General features: G+C 42.1%; 1 protein-coding gene across 3 annotated transcripts in view; it reads left to right on the top strand.

The window, feature by feature from the left end:
- Positions 1 to 14,290, top strand: part of DPYSL5 (dihydropyrimidinase like 5) — a 234,814-nt gene extending 220,524 nt beyond the window's left edge. The window contains exons 13-14 of one of the 3 annotated variants that reach the window (XM_069233634.1): positions 2,405 to 2,461; positions 7,732 to 14,290. In XM_069233634.1, coding sequence (XP_069089735.1) covers positions 2,405 to 2,461; positions 7,732 to 7,817 — 143 coding nt within the window. In that variant the 3' untranslated portion in view covers positions 7,818 to 14,290. Of the gene's footprint in view, positions 1 to 1,914; positions 1,999 to 2,404; positions 2,462 to 7,731 lie in introns of those variants that run through there. The other 2 variants (XM_069233635.1, XM_069233636.1) reach the window with 2 other exon arrangements.
- Positions 14,291 to 14,529: the final 239 nt, after the last annotated feature.

Genomic DNA, 14,529 nt, shown 5'->3' with positions numbered 1-14,529 from the left:
GCAGAAATAGGAATGCCACACTGCTTGCAATATGATTTAGCGACAGGAGTGCGTTCCACACTGAAAAATCTGCGCAGACAGCACCACACAGCGCACCTTAGTGCGCAGCTGCTCGAGTTTATTTTGCTGATGCTTGAGTAGACTTTCTATTCAATAGGCAGCCTTCTGATTGGTAAACTGACCTGATGTCCTCTTAGCGACCAGAAATCACACTAGGGGATGCCAAATCTCGCTCACGCTCACCAACTTACCGTTCTGGAGCTGCGTGCAAGAAAAAATTCTGTCACGTGGCAGAATTTCATCGGAACTACGCATTACAAAAGTAACGCAGAGTCACCAAAATTCTACCAATTCTATTGGCAGAACTGACTATTTCACCCACCTCTACTTATTACTAATACTACAAATATTGCTTGAATTATTTTCAGACATTCACTTCCATTACCCACAATACAGACTGTTCTATTGCCTGGGCTGTAGTAATAATCACTTCAAGCTAAGATCTCCCATGACCCACAACTGCTTCAGAATATTCTTTGAAACCATTATTTTTCATTTTGTCAACCAATGCACCAAAGTGTCAAGAATTCTCTTATCTTTTAAGAGCTGCTAAGTTTGTCAAATGATTCATTACATTTTTGAGTATAATATACCTATCCAGTGTTACTTTTATAGGAAGTTTAAAAGGCCTTTCCAGTCTAGGGATAACTTTGTCAAAATTATTTAAGTTACCTGCTCTCTCCCCAGAATAATTCCAGGTAGAGCCCTAAAAATGTATTGGCTGTTGGAGCCCAAACAATGGAATACAATACAATACAGTTTCAGTTAGCATCTTGTGAGCTTACATCACCACTACATATGTTAAAACGTCCTCCTTCCATCTTTGTGGTGGAATCTCCTTTGCACTACAAAAATCATTCAGCAGGTCAAACTGCATGTTGAATAGCAGCTGTCCTTCCAATTAATACTAAATACTCACACTAATCATACAAAAAAGTACCATCAATTTAATACATATGATGAATAAAATGATGTTGCTCCCAGTTGCACTGTAGTAGTACCTTGAAAATAAACGTTTGGCCTGCAGAGATTAATGAATACAATACCCTACTCTAATTACATATATCAGTCTGTGTCCCAGATGATTCAACAAAGCTATGTACATGAATGTTTTTTGCCAACACAGGGAGGTATTATTATATAAAATATAATGTACAGTACTTGGCCCACTCGTACTGGACGTAGGTTAAAACTTGTGTCCGCACTGCAGTACGGATCAGACAGAATCCCTGAAATTTGAGAATTACGCATGCACATAGTGCTGATCTATTGCCTTCCTGGGTTGAATTAGTGTTTGAATGTGTACATTGCAGTAATTGGCTGACGTGCCACTCTAAGATGGTTTCCTTAGTTCCAGTCACTAGACCGAGTCAGGCTCTGATCAGCAACTTTGAAAATGATTTCTGATGCAGTGGACTCTTTACAACTGAGGGTTTTAAGGAGAGAAGGGGGGATGTTCTATGGCTGAGGAAAGGGGGTATGTTAGTACACAAAGAGCAGGCAAGGGAAGAGAATAAGGTTAAGATAGCCTTCAGCAAGGAAAGATATAACAGCAGGCTGAGAGCCAGATGAGAAAATACCCAGAAAATGACAAGTGAGAGATGCTGAACTGGAGGATACTGTGTTCTGAAAGAGAGATCAAGGAGAATAAAGATAACGTAGAGTTGGTTCTAATGAGGTGTGGACATCATGTGGTTGAGGGCTGCCGTAGGTAAGTGCATTTGCAGGATCCTGACTGCAGAGATAGATAGCAGTTGAGTTGGCTGCAGATGAGCTTCTCAATCGTCTTAGAAAAAATGGGAATATGGAGACTCTGTAAACTCTTAGCATGTGTCTCATTGTGACAATTTACAGGTTGGATTGATTGATGGGGCTAGCAAAGGACTTTCTGAAGTTTGGTACCAGTGAGTGGAGACCCATCAAACATTGGAATGTGAGAGGCAAGTTGTTGGATGATTTAGGGATTGAAGCACCCTACAGATGTGTTGTGCTAAACCGGGTAGGTTAAGAGATTAGCAATTGCATAAAAATGATTCCAAGGCCTTCACTGCGGGGGTGTACAGTAGTGTGTTTCTGTTTAAAATCTTTTTGTAAAAGTGAAATGTTTTCACTTGCATTGTTTCAAAGACAACATTCTTCGAAAGGCTCCCTGCATCACCTCTTTTTTCAGAGCGAGACAGCTTTTAGCTCTCGTCAACTGTCACTATGTGTCAGTGCAAGTGTTGTTACCACTTATACCCTTCACTGTTTGTTATGTGATGTTGTTAAGCTTTGCACCGTGCTCCAGTGCCCCCCTCTGGGCGGCGTCCACTCTGAATAATTTCTCACATAAATAAAATTACAGGAATGTTGCTGCCTGAAACCCCAGGGAAGTCTGTAGGAGAGAAACAGAAGTTTATAGGTGAGTTTAAAGCTACTTGGAATCTTTGCTCCTCTCCCATATTAACACATGGTATTAAAACAAATATACTTATTACAAGTCATCTACCAAAATAAATTGGCGGATGAGCCACATTTTGATGCATGGTGGCCTTGTACCTGTGGCCAACTTTTTACAAGCCTGTGTGAAAAATCTGCCTGTTTATCCAACTGAAGGTAAGGGACTGAAATTAAATGTTTTCTAGTCACAGTACCCTTTAAAAGGATTTTTCCAAGGTTGGTTGAAGGAGGGGGGGATACAAAATGTTCCCCTCCCTGGGATCATGCTCCTGTGAAAGGATAGGGCAAGAACCACAGTACCCAAAGGGAAAGAGTAATTCAAGCCCATTTGAGTAAGAAATTGGACAAATGGTAACATTTGTCAGAAAACTCATTGAATGTCCATATGATATTCATGGTAAGTCATTCCTGAAGGTAGTCCTTCAATATGTTTCAAATAATGCCAAAATATACCTATTAAATTCTGAAAGGACTGAAAAGAGGAAAGGGCTCTCAAATGTGTGTGCAAAAACAGTTGAGGCTACAACCTGGCTAACTGGTGATTGTAGCTTTTATGAGCAAGAGGTACATAGAAGGTACATTGAGAAAGCCTGGACGGAAGTTATGTCTGGTTCCAGGGTCTGCAATGGCATTATCGTCTCAGGTCCACAGGAAAATATAGCAGACATTAAAGAAAGATTAGTGTGCCCGGTGGCAACTACTATCCAATCCGACTTTATGCAAAATTTGAAAGTTTCAGATGTAGAAAGACAGATCAGCAGAAAACAATTGGATAAGAGGTTTTGGGGGAAGCTAGGGAGACGGAGGGTTTATGATATCACAGATGAAGATTGTTTTATTTAGAAACAGCACTAACACTCATCGTTGTGCAGTTGTCATTCTCACCTTTGCTGTATTTTCATCTACATTATTTTAGCTTCATCACATTTTATAAGGAAACATACTTAACACTACAGTGAAAGCAAGAAGTGGGGGGCAAGTCAGAGCACTCAAAGGAAAGGTCAAGCCTGGGGTCCTGCTTGACTCTAAAAGCCAAAACATGAGCCTGCAGGTAAATTGCCATATGAATTCTAAAATATTTGTTTGTGAATCACAGAAAAGGTCTAAGTTGTGTTAAGTAGATGTAAGCCAAACATGAAGTTACACTACATTACATAACACAACATAGGACAGCATCACTGGTGCTTGAAACAGAAATCTAGAAGTGCAGGCACTCCTTGTTCCAGATTACCTGGAAGTGCCTGCAAACGTCCACTAAAAGCATTGCCACAGTACTGGGAAGTGCTGTTACTGTCCCTTTCAAATTAAGGACTTGCAGGTACTGAGTACCTGACAGTACCTGCCCATTTAAAGCACTGTACAAAACATACCACAGACAGCAGCCACACAGCAGAATATAGCAGGAGCTAGGAGGACGTTGGGGTTCACTATCTTTGCTGCTGTGTGATGCTGCATCTTTGACGCTGCGTAAACTCTACTCTATGGCACCCCACTCTATGACACTCCAGTATACTCTTCTCTTTGCAGCTAACCTTTAGCCATGCTGAACAGCTGCCATGCTGGTGTACAACACAGGCAAAGCCAAGAGAGTTCCCGTGGCGAGACCTGCTGGCTTTGCCAGTGCTTGTTTTGAAGAGATGTTAAGCATTCATCTGCGTCTTTCATTATGCAACTTACACCAGCTTGTTTACTGTCTGTGATGTCTTAGTATGAAAAGATGAACGTGTGGATTCGGCTGCAAGACAAATAAACCATACCTACCTATGCATTTCAAAGGGAACTCAACCAAATAAAATGTTAACCCTTTTGTGTAAAAGAATGCAGCACTTGGCACAGGCAGAGAAATTAAGAATAAAAGCAATCATTTCACACCTAACTTAATGTCAGACAAGACTGCATTGAGATATTCAGTTAAACGCACAACTCAGTGCACTACGTTGATCCACACTTCAGTAAAACTGAGTTTGTATCCTCAAGCCAATGTGTTCTGTTAAAGAAAAATTAGATTGCCTTGTGGAGGCATGGTCTCACTTCTTCAGTTCTCATGCTTTACCAAAAACCTCTTTGTTTGCGCTCAGCTAGCTATAAATATAGTTGACAAAGTTTATTCGGGGTGGGTATTCAGTCCGAGGACTCTCTCTTTGTATTATTAATATAACAGGTCATTGGGAAGGATGAAGCTGGAGACCACACAGGGCTTTTGTGTCACAAAGAGGCAGTGTGTGCACAGACAGGGTGCGCTAAGCTCATCTTTAGCTTCAGGATCCCAGTTGACTTTGAGCTGATCCAGAAACAGGAATCTGGCTCAAGCCTTCAGTAGTTCGCCCACCTGTTAAGCAAGATGACTATTTAGGAGACGTACGTTTGAGCATAAGTCAGAAACCTGCAGATGAATAGAGAGTTTAACAACCTGAAGCCAATTCCCTCTGCCCCCTGGCAGGAAGAATCTCAACCTGACAATACATAAGGTATATATAGAAAACATTTGGAAGGGTGACCAGGCCCTCTAATAGTGACGTCCGAGACCGTGCCTGGCTCGGTAAACCATGGCCTTGTTATACCGGATCCCTCCACAAACCACAGGAAGTCATTGAGGTTTTCCTGCGGTGGGTCTTGTGTGCTATGAGATGATGTGCCTCAGCATGCCAGCAGACTATTGCACAACTGCTATCCAGTGTCCTCTCTCCAGGGCAAATCAGGCAAAAGCACTCTTCTCAAAATTCAAAGATGTTGAATCAAAGCAAAACTGAGATCAGAAATGTAGGTTGCGGGTGTCTCAACATAAGTGAACAATGTTCACACTATAATGCACCGACAATACACCAGCAACACTGAAATGTCTTCTTTAGGTCAAAGTCTTAGTTATTGGATCAGTAAAATATCCAGGTCATAAAGGCTTGTGCTAAAGATTTGCTTTCAGGAGCAGGCAGAGGAGTGTGCAGTCCCTGGAAAGCCAATAAATGCCTGCTCTCACACCTGCAACTTCCTGTCTTTGCAAGTTCTGGTTGCTGTTGAACAGGACCTGGGATACACACCTTGGGCACATGGGTTTATCAAACTCCATGAATGACTGATGAGTCGACTGGGTATGGCTGCAGCTTTAGGTTTCCATCCAAACCTGTAATCACTGTCTGATTGTTTGCTGTCCATGTTGCTCTTCAGTCTGTGTTTTTTTCAGCTGCATTGTAACCTTACAAATCCTGGGGAGCTGTGGCATTGTGGTTACTTACCGGACAGTCTATGGCAAAAGCCTGCAAGATTCCAATAAGATGGTGTTCATGAGATTAAAACTAGAGCCCAGAATTGGGCCCTAAACATATTTTGTAACCAACAACTTCCCATCAACGGAAAAAGCGCATGACAAAATAGTAAAACAAGTTTAGCCTTTTTATGTTCATTTAGCATCCTACTTCATAAGCCATTTTAGGGTTTCTTAGGAAAGCATCATAAGTGTCCAGGACCTGGAGGATGCGTTGTGCCCACAGGTTTGTTTGGTGTCATTACTGGATGACCTGAAGTAGGGCGGCGGGCGGGTGATGGGTGAGAAAATGCAGGTGTCTCATTGAAGCACACCGGTGATTCAGGACTGAACTTCCTAGGTTCTGGAGCTGGCAGTGCAGAGATCACAGAGGTAGTCTGGATATCAGTAGGTGGGTTTGTGTGAGAGGAAAGTGAATCCTCGGATAACTCTAAAAGGAGTCATGTGGTGTGTTGCATCTTCTGGAGTACACAGCAGAAAATAAATTATTGTGCTGCTACTCTAAAAACAGACGAGGTCTAATGTAGAGTCAACATCTTCATTACAGAGCACTAGTGATCGATGGATGTCCAACACTAGTTGCAGAGTTGATGGAAAAATCAGAATAGAGAGGTTTTCCCTAGATTCCTAAGAGCATGGTGAATCTACAGCCTTTGGCGGGACTGCACCTGTACAAGACCAGTGTTGGGGGATGGCCTCTTTCCATGCATTATCTCCGGAAGCTACTCTTCCAAACTATAAAGTTGCACTGCTCCTTGTTCCTTCATGTGTGGGTGGCCTGGAAGTGTCTAGCCAGAGTTACCCAGCTGACCAGATGGGCACTCCTCCTCTGACATCCTCCTATAGGGTCCCTGGGTCCCCAGGGATACTTTAAGGTTGACCAGCTGACAGCATGCCATGATTGTTCTCTTGATACGGTGGGTGGTCTGTTTCATGATGCCCATCTTCTGACATTTAAGCAACTTCGACAGGACCATGATGTCCCCCTGGACCAATTTCTGTTACATGGGCTGTTGTTGGCAGCAATTCAGACTCTGTGGCATACGGTAGAAGAAGAACCCCCTACTCATGCCATAGCACATACCTTAGACATCATGAGGGGAGGAAGTCACCTCATGACATGGCTCTACAAAGCAATGAGAGAACAAAGGGGACCCCGTGGACCCACCTTTATCACATCTGGGAAGAAGATCTGACATGACCTTTGCACTACACCGAATGGTCGAGGGCCCTAGAGTAACCCCAGGTAGTGTCAGAAAATGCATGCTTCACAAACATCCAATATATAGTGCTGCACAGGGCATATCTTATGTCCTCCCGGCTGAACCGCATATTCCCTGAGGCCGGCCTCACCTGCCCTAGATGTCGGGCTCCAATAGTCGACCTCCAGCACATGCTCTGGCCATGCCCCACTATAGCTAGCTATTGTCTTGCAATACAAAGCACACTGGTCACTGTTACAGAATTTGTGACATTTAATTTTTGTTTAATTTTCTACAAAGAACTTTCCTGACCCTCAAAAGACTTTCCAAAATGTATCCCTCTGAAAGTTTTGACTGCACTAGATGTGCCGTTGGGGTGGTAGACTTCTTTCATATTATCTAGATGTGCAGCAGTAATAGCAGAATCTTAGGATAGAACAGGAAACACATTGGGGGAAGCACCAGGCAGAATAAAGCTCCTGGTACCTGAGGTTTGCCTGCGTCTGCTGATGACGCGACCCAGGAGAAAGAACGTGCTTAACAGGTTCATTGACTTAGTACTAATGTTAGTCAACAGGTAAATAGTGCAGACCTGCTAGTCCCCTAGAGATGCTCGGCTCATGCAATGTTACTTTTTTCATTACAATGGCAGAAACAATCATGTTATATACCCATGATTAATATTTAAAAAACAATAAAAGTTGAATGGGGAAAGAAAACCTGGCAACCGTTGAACTTCGGTGACTAACAACCTTGTGTTTTACGTTCCAGGTGCCCAGGTGGATGACCATGTCCCGAAACGCGCATCTGCCAGGATCCTGGCTCCACCAGGAGGAAGGTCCAGCGGCATCTGGTAATATCGACTCACCTAGCCTTCTCAGTCCCCACCACCCCTTCCTGTCCCACCGCCACCTAACCTATCCTCTTCGAAAAGGGATGCAACAAAAACACACTACTACTCGTTAACGACTGCCACACCACACAGAATACAAGCCTGCTTTGGAATGAAAAAGGATGTGACCGCCAGACCGTTACCACAATGTCCTTCAAACTCTTGGAGTCAGCAAAACATTTATAAAAGAGTACTCTTTGTTTTTCAATCAAAGAAATCCCCATTGGATGCTGTTGTTGTTCTTGTCCTTTGGAATGGCTTACCAACACTCTGTCACTGGAGCAAGAAGTGGGGCTTAAGGGAATGAGGAAATCCTTGCACTAGAAGCCATGCTCCAAACAAAAGTGGGCAGAAGAACTGTCTGAGAGGGAAGTCATCTCTGATGCTGGTAGTGAAAGGTGTCCACAAAGATCTGCACTGTATCTCTCTGATCAAGCAACCGGTTTACAGGGATCGGTTATTGTTTATCTGCTGAGACCAATATCTGTCATTCGTATAGTGTTGATGGCCTTTTGCCTCTGCGCCATGGCAATGCACCAACAAGTTGGTCACCACCATCAAAGTTTACGTACAGAGGTATAAAGCTATTACCCCAACCGTAATTGGTGAATGAGACACAGGGAGCCAAAAGTCTGTGCCTTGATATCCAAGGGGAAGGGCAGGTGGAACCCCTGATATTACTGTGATGCATACATTTGTGCTGAGTCAGCAACCACTTGATTGCATGTCTGCTATAATGTCTGTTCTTCGTTCACACAGTGTTGTCAAAGCTATAGAGAACTCCTTACCAGAGGATTCTGACTGTTTGTGTGTAAATCCTGCAGGCCTCGTGAAACACAATTGTTTACAACATCTTTACAATATCTCTTCTGTTTTCTACTTAGAATTCATAACCCTTGCTTCTGCAGCATCCATACCGTGCTCTGCAAATTCTAAGGCTAAACAAAAAAACACCAGATTCCATAGACATTGTAAGGTTGGCATTTTCTGTTGTGGGGCACACAATCGCTCAGTACTTCCTTCAAGAACACTGCTTAACCTGTGTGCTTTATAGAGAGTTAGAAGCACCTTCTATGACTGATCGTCTCCACTGACTAAGTTTTGCCTAAGTTGACCTGCTTGTTTGATGTTCAACCACTGGAGACAGTTGCATATGTTATGAATACTTCATTTATCCACCAGTTGCGATGTGTATCTGCGCTGCATTTACTGCACTGGGCTGTAAATTCTTCCCCTGTATTTAACACTGGAGAATGCCTTTTCATCTATGAGATGGACAGGCTGCGTTTACACAAAGTCCAGGCATCACGTCAGATTCCCAAATTGTGGGACCAACTGGCGTCAGATCGTTTTTCCCATGAGAGGATGCCACTGGTACACACTGTTGGTTTTTTGATTTACATTGGAGTATGTTGATGATCCCAAAACTCAGAGTGTCTGTCCTGGGATGGACCTCATCTTCTAAATATGGGCCTCATTGTGCAGCTTTCCTGTCCAAACCTAGCAGGAAAATGGCTTCCCAGGAAAAGTCCTAGACAGATTTATCTTCTTGAACTTCAGTGTATCTTCCCTGTTGGACAGCAAGGTGCCAAGAATTTTAGCCCAAGTGCCTCTGAATTTGATACAGATGATGCAAAACAGTACACATTGCCGTCATTAATATGCATTACAGGAGGCAGAATGTTTTTAGTGACTCAACTGTAGGTGTAATCAATGATGTTAGCTCATAGCCGTGAACCGTCTTATGTGGAATAATCATAAACAAAATGAAGCTGAACCCTCTCCAGGTGCGCTCTAGGTCATGTACAGTTTCACAGATTAGCATATGTTTTTGCTAACCCACTTGGCCCTTTGAGGAGTTCCCGAATGCATGCATTAGTACTGAGAGCAAATAATACAAGCAATGACCATTGGCAGTCTTATCTTCAAGTGCAGTGGTTCTTAGCCTTTTGACTTTTGGGGACCCCCACTTAATCACTACTGGGACCCACGGGCCCTCCCTGAATCAATACTGGACTCTGGGGACCCCCCACTGTGTCATTACCGAAAGCCGGACACCTTACCCTATGCATCTTTGATCATTTGATCTGCTAAACAATACACAAAAAGTTCAGAAACAAGCATTCATCAACAAGTATATGAATGATTAAATACTTTATTTAATTTACAAACAAAGATTAAAAAAATAAAAATTTTAATCGAAAGGTTGGAGCTTTTCTAAATTCAATTGAGGCCACTCATTATCCATACAATATCTTGTTTGATGCCCATGAATCAATCTGAGGATACTAACTTAATTTTTAGCTCCAATTTCAAATGTTGCTTCTTTACACACTTTATTAACCTATAAAATTATTTCATTTTCTAAGCAATTGTAGACCCCCTTAGAAGGCTTTGCGTACCCACATGGGATCTTGGACCACAGTTTAAGAACCAGTAGTCTTGGGCATTCCCTTTTGATTAGTTCCGCTTTCAATAATTAACGTTATAGACAGTGCTGGTAATCAGTGCAGCAACGCTTTAGGTAAGCATGCAGATGGTGGGTTAAGGTTGCCCACATCCATTGCAGGTAGTTTTATAGACTAATGTAAATTTGAGTGTGTATCCAAAAGGGGACTGAAAGTACTGATTGTGGGAAAAATGGATCAGACTTAAAATCTATAAAACAAATTGTGCCATTTTCAATTAAATGTGTCTCGAATCCAGAATTCTATACAAAACTCTTAACTAGATCATAAGGCTTCCAAACTTGCCATTCAGCTTAAACTGTACTACCTAAATCAGCCAATCTAATTGGGTGATTTTCAATTTACAATTGCAAATTAGCTGATCGCTTTTTAAAACTGAGATTAGTCAATCAAATTGTCTGAATCTCTTGTAATAACTACAGTCATTTAAATGTTGGCTGACTCATTGTTTAGATCTTGAATTATAGAATCAAATTTGTTAATTCAAACCTTAAACGAGTAGTTAGCCAATTAGCCGACTGACTAATAATGTGAATTTGTCAATCAAATTGACCAATTCAAAGCTTACACAGTAATTTGGTCAGTTAAGCCAACATGTGTAAACGTTACAACCACAAATAGCCAATCACATTTGTTTATTGAAATCTAACATTTAATTACACAATCTGACTGGGTAATTCATATCAACTTTATTCTACTAATTACATTGGCTGAATAAAATCTGAAATGCAATGCAGTTGTTTTTGTGAAGTTTCCATCAAGCCAGAGAGACACATTTCTTCCAAAGAGGTTCTTGTTTAGCCCTTCCATCCGGCTGAATCAGAGCTTCAGGAAATCATTGTGCCTGATTTATAGGTTTCAACTAGCCAAATTGAGCTTCCTTACCTCCTTCAACCTAAAACCACCAATAGAGACCCTAGATAAAATTGTAGAATGTTAGCCATCCAACCAGATTAAATGATTCATAATGTGCACTTCCTTGTTACTTCTGAGGTGTTTATTCTTATTGGTGGGAGTATGAGTTACACCAGATCTTCTTAGTTTCGTATTGTCAAAGCAAATCTGCTGCCAGAAGCACAGTGATGGTACTGTGTCTTGTTGAATGATGGGTATTGTTAAAGTACTTGATCAACTCTTCCTCTCCAGGAGAGCCGGTCCCTTCCAATGGAAATCTTTACCGTAAGTGTAGTGAGTCCTCCTGAGTTTACACAAATTCATGAAGCCAATGTGCCTCCATGCATTCTTAACTGAGAGCTAACTTGATGCAGACAAGGCAAAACAATCTTACTCAGTTCTTGGGACAGTCCCAGGACTTGCCCAAGAGATGTCTTAACCTAGGGCAAAAGTGGTTGATGTCCACATGTTTCAGTTAAGTGTGTTTCCCCATCACCTTTAAGCAACTAATTCCTAAATTCTTCTGCCAGTGACCATAAAACTACATATTGTCTGGCTGCCAAAGCTCTAGCCACCAAGAAGACAAAGTCCTGTTCCCTGAAGAAGGCCGGCCTCTTTCACCACTCTGTTTCCACCAACTTCCAACCCCTGTGTGTCTTCCAGGAAACGGTCAATACTTGAAGTCCAGACTTGTGTGTGGATTGAGTACTGTTCACCCTTTCTATGGGAGCCTTATTGGAACAGGATGCAAATTAGTGATAAAAATGTGTCGTGAAAGTATTGGAATCAGCATTTAGAACATGGAGAGGGTTTCTGAGAGAGGGTCAAATGTATCACTGAAATCCAAAATATCTGCGAGGAGTCAGATAACTAGAAATAGTTCTCTTACAAACGAATTGCAGCCGTCGTCATTTAAGTCAATCTGTTTACTCCAGCACCTGACTGATACAATAAGGATATTTTTACAGCCAATTAGAATTTACATTATTATTGATTCCCCTGCATGTTCTCACCTTTGTCGGAAATTATGCAAGGTCACGATGCAGCATGAGGTTGGAGAGGTTCAACCTTCATACCTGCTAAGTGTTTGGACACCTCATCGGGGTCAATCTCGGTGCAGGTTCATCCTGTCAAGTCGAAGGTGCTGCTGGCCTCCGCCAGGAGGGCTGATCTTTGCAAGGCTTACCCTATCCTCATGTGAAACCATTCCTGGTGTTTATATGTCACAATATCAAAGGGTTAATATCAACCTACACATTTGACAACTCCAGAATATTGAGTATCAAGATATTGTCAAGGTCAGGATACTTAGGGAAGTATAGAGTTACTTATTCTGAGCCTTAATGACATGTTGATAGTCGATATTCGGTAGTCAATCCATGTGCGGGACAACATGAAACCTTCAGTGTAATGGTAGAACATTTTCCTGACTCTCAAACTTCCTGCAAATGCCTTCATCATTAACATATGATGGTCTGCAAGGTTCTCAGGATTTCATATCTTCTCTGAATATCACTTTGTAGATGCTAGCTGTCTTATGTTCAGCCCCTTGCAGAAGATTAACTTTTGTGCCTGAACACAGTGGAATGGACTAAACATTGATTCTGCAGGATAGATGTATTTCTGTATTTGAGCTATGGACTAGGAATACACTACAGTCTAGGCATGCAATGTTACTATTGTGATACACTACACCTGAACGCGCGCACTAAATAAGTGTTAAAACCACCCAACCCACTGATATTTCTTTTAGCGGTCTTTAAAGGATAAAAAGGTAGAGACTATCAGCTTTGATTTGGTGTTGCAGTTTATAAACAAATCTCTGAAGTGAGGGATATTCACAGAGTGTCAATGGCTGTCATAAAAATAGCACTTGGCTTGGAAGAGCTTCAGAGCTCATGGCCTTGCAAGATACCTAGCACTTGGCCAGGTTTGCGCCAACGTGTTTATTTCCAGTATCTTGAAGATTAACGCTAGATCGGTGTCTATGATAGAGTGGTACCTATTTGTCTATAGTATGGATAAATTACTGAAATATTGCAACGTTTGTAGGTTATAAAATATTCAGTCATGTATCAAGCCTACCATTGTCCACCTGGCAGATGGTTTTTGTGTTGGTATTTGTAAAAGACAACTCCTAGATGCTCTTTCTATAAGTAAACTCTGCATACTTTGGTCCCTATATGACGGAACAGAAGAAGCTGCTTAAAACTCCTGCTTTATGGAAGTTGATGCATTTTAAAGAGAATGGTCAGGAAAGGTCCATCCTGGTCAATTCTGCCCCACAGGAACGCAGAACCTTCTCAGCCTGTCTTTGCCCAGTTCCCTCACTCATCCCGCCAGCGGACAGCCTGCAGACCAGGGAAGTGACGTCACAGCACGAGGACTGATGTCACCATAGACAGGTCCATGATGGTGCAGAAGGTAGGAAAAGGGCAAATGGTATAAACTCAGTTGTCTTTATCAGCGGCTTTGTCAGCAGAGCAGAGTGGTTGCTGATTGGCTAATGACCATTATTAATTTCCTCCTAATTTGATTTGGGAAGTTCCAACCAGTGCCATAGAGTCGAGCTGGCGGTCTGTTGAACCAATGTCGTTTTGAGCATCCTTGCTTTTCCATTGATTTCCTGGCCTATTCTTGCCATGTTATATGTGTGTATGTTGAAACTGCAGTAAGTTGTACATGTTGTGATAGAAACACTGTTTTCGCTAGACCTTGTGCTGCAAGAATGTTGTACAGTTACACGACTATTTATACTTTCGCTCGACTCCGCGAGACAAAACAGAGAAACAGGTAGAATGAACGAAGCTGGTGCGAAACCAAAATGCTTTTTTTTAAATTTATTTATTTCCACGGAACTTGAAAACGATGGGTCATTGTTGGGTTTTTGGATCATCCCAAAGCAAGGAAACAAGATGTGAAACAAATGCAAAATACAGTACGTCAGCATTATGGTGCTATGAGTGTGTCAACACAAAGATCACACCACTTCCCTGTGCTGTAGCCTTCTGTTTCCGAGAGGGAAAACGTGTTGGTTCTATTACAAATTTTCATTAAAATGTTGCTAATTCTCTTCCTCCTTGCCATGCTGTGTGCTTTTTTCTTGGGAATGGGTGGGGTCCTCAGTTACTGTCTGAATATTAACAACTTTGAGGACACTTTCTGTGGCCTTCAGGAGGTCAAGCCTTACGTGAGCTGGTGCTGTGTGTACAACAAATGAACTGCGGCTTTGTGCCAGTGGTGAAGACATTGTTGTCTGGAGCACTACAAAAGCTATTCGGAAAAGGTCCACAGCTTTACTCGCAATCAGTACAA

This window comes from Pleurodeles waltl, chromosome 5 (genome assembly GCF_031143425.1).
Source record: "Pleurodeles waltl isolate 20211129_DDA chromosome 5, aPleWal1.hap1.20221129, whole genome shotgun sequence".
Taxonomy (NCBI): domain Eukaryota; kingdom Metazoa; phylum Chordata; class Amphibia; order Caudata; family Salamandridae; genus Pleurodeles; species Pleurodeles waltl.
The sequence above is the reverse complement of the archived record's forward strand: the minus strand, read 5'-3'. Positions and strand labels throughout refer to the sequence as shown.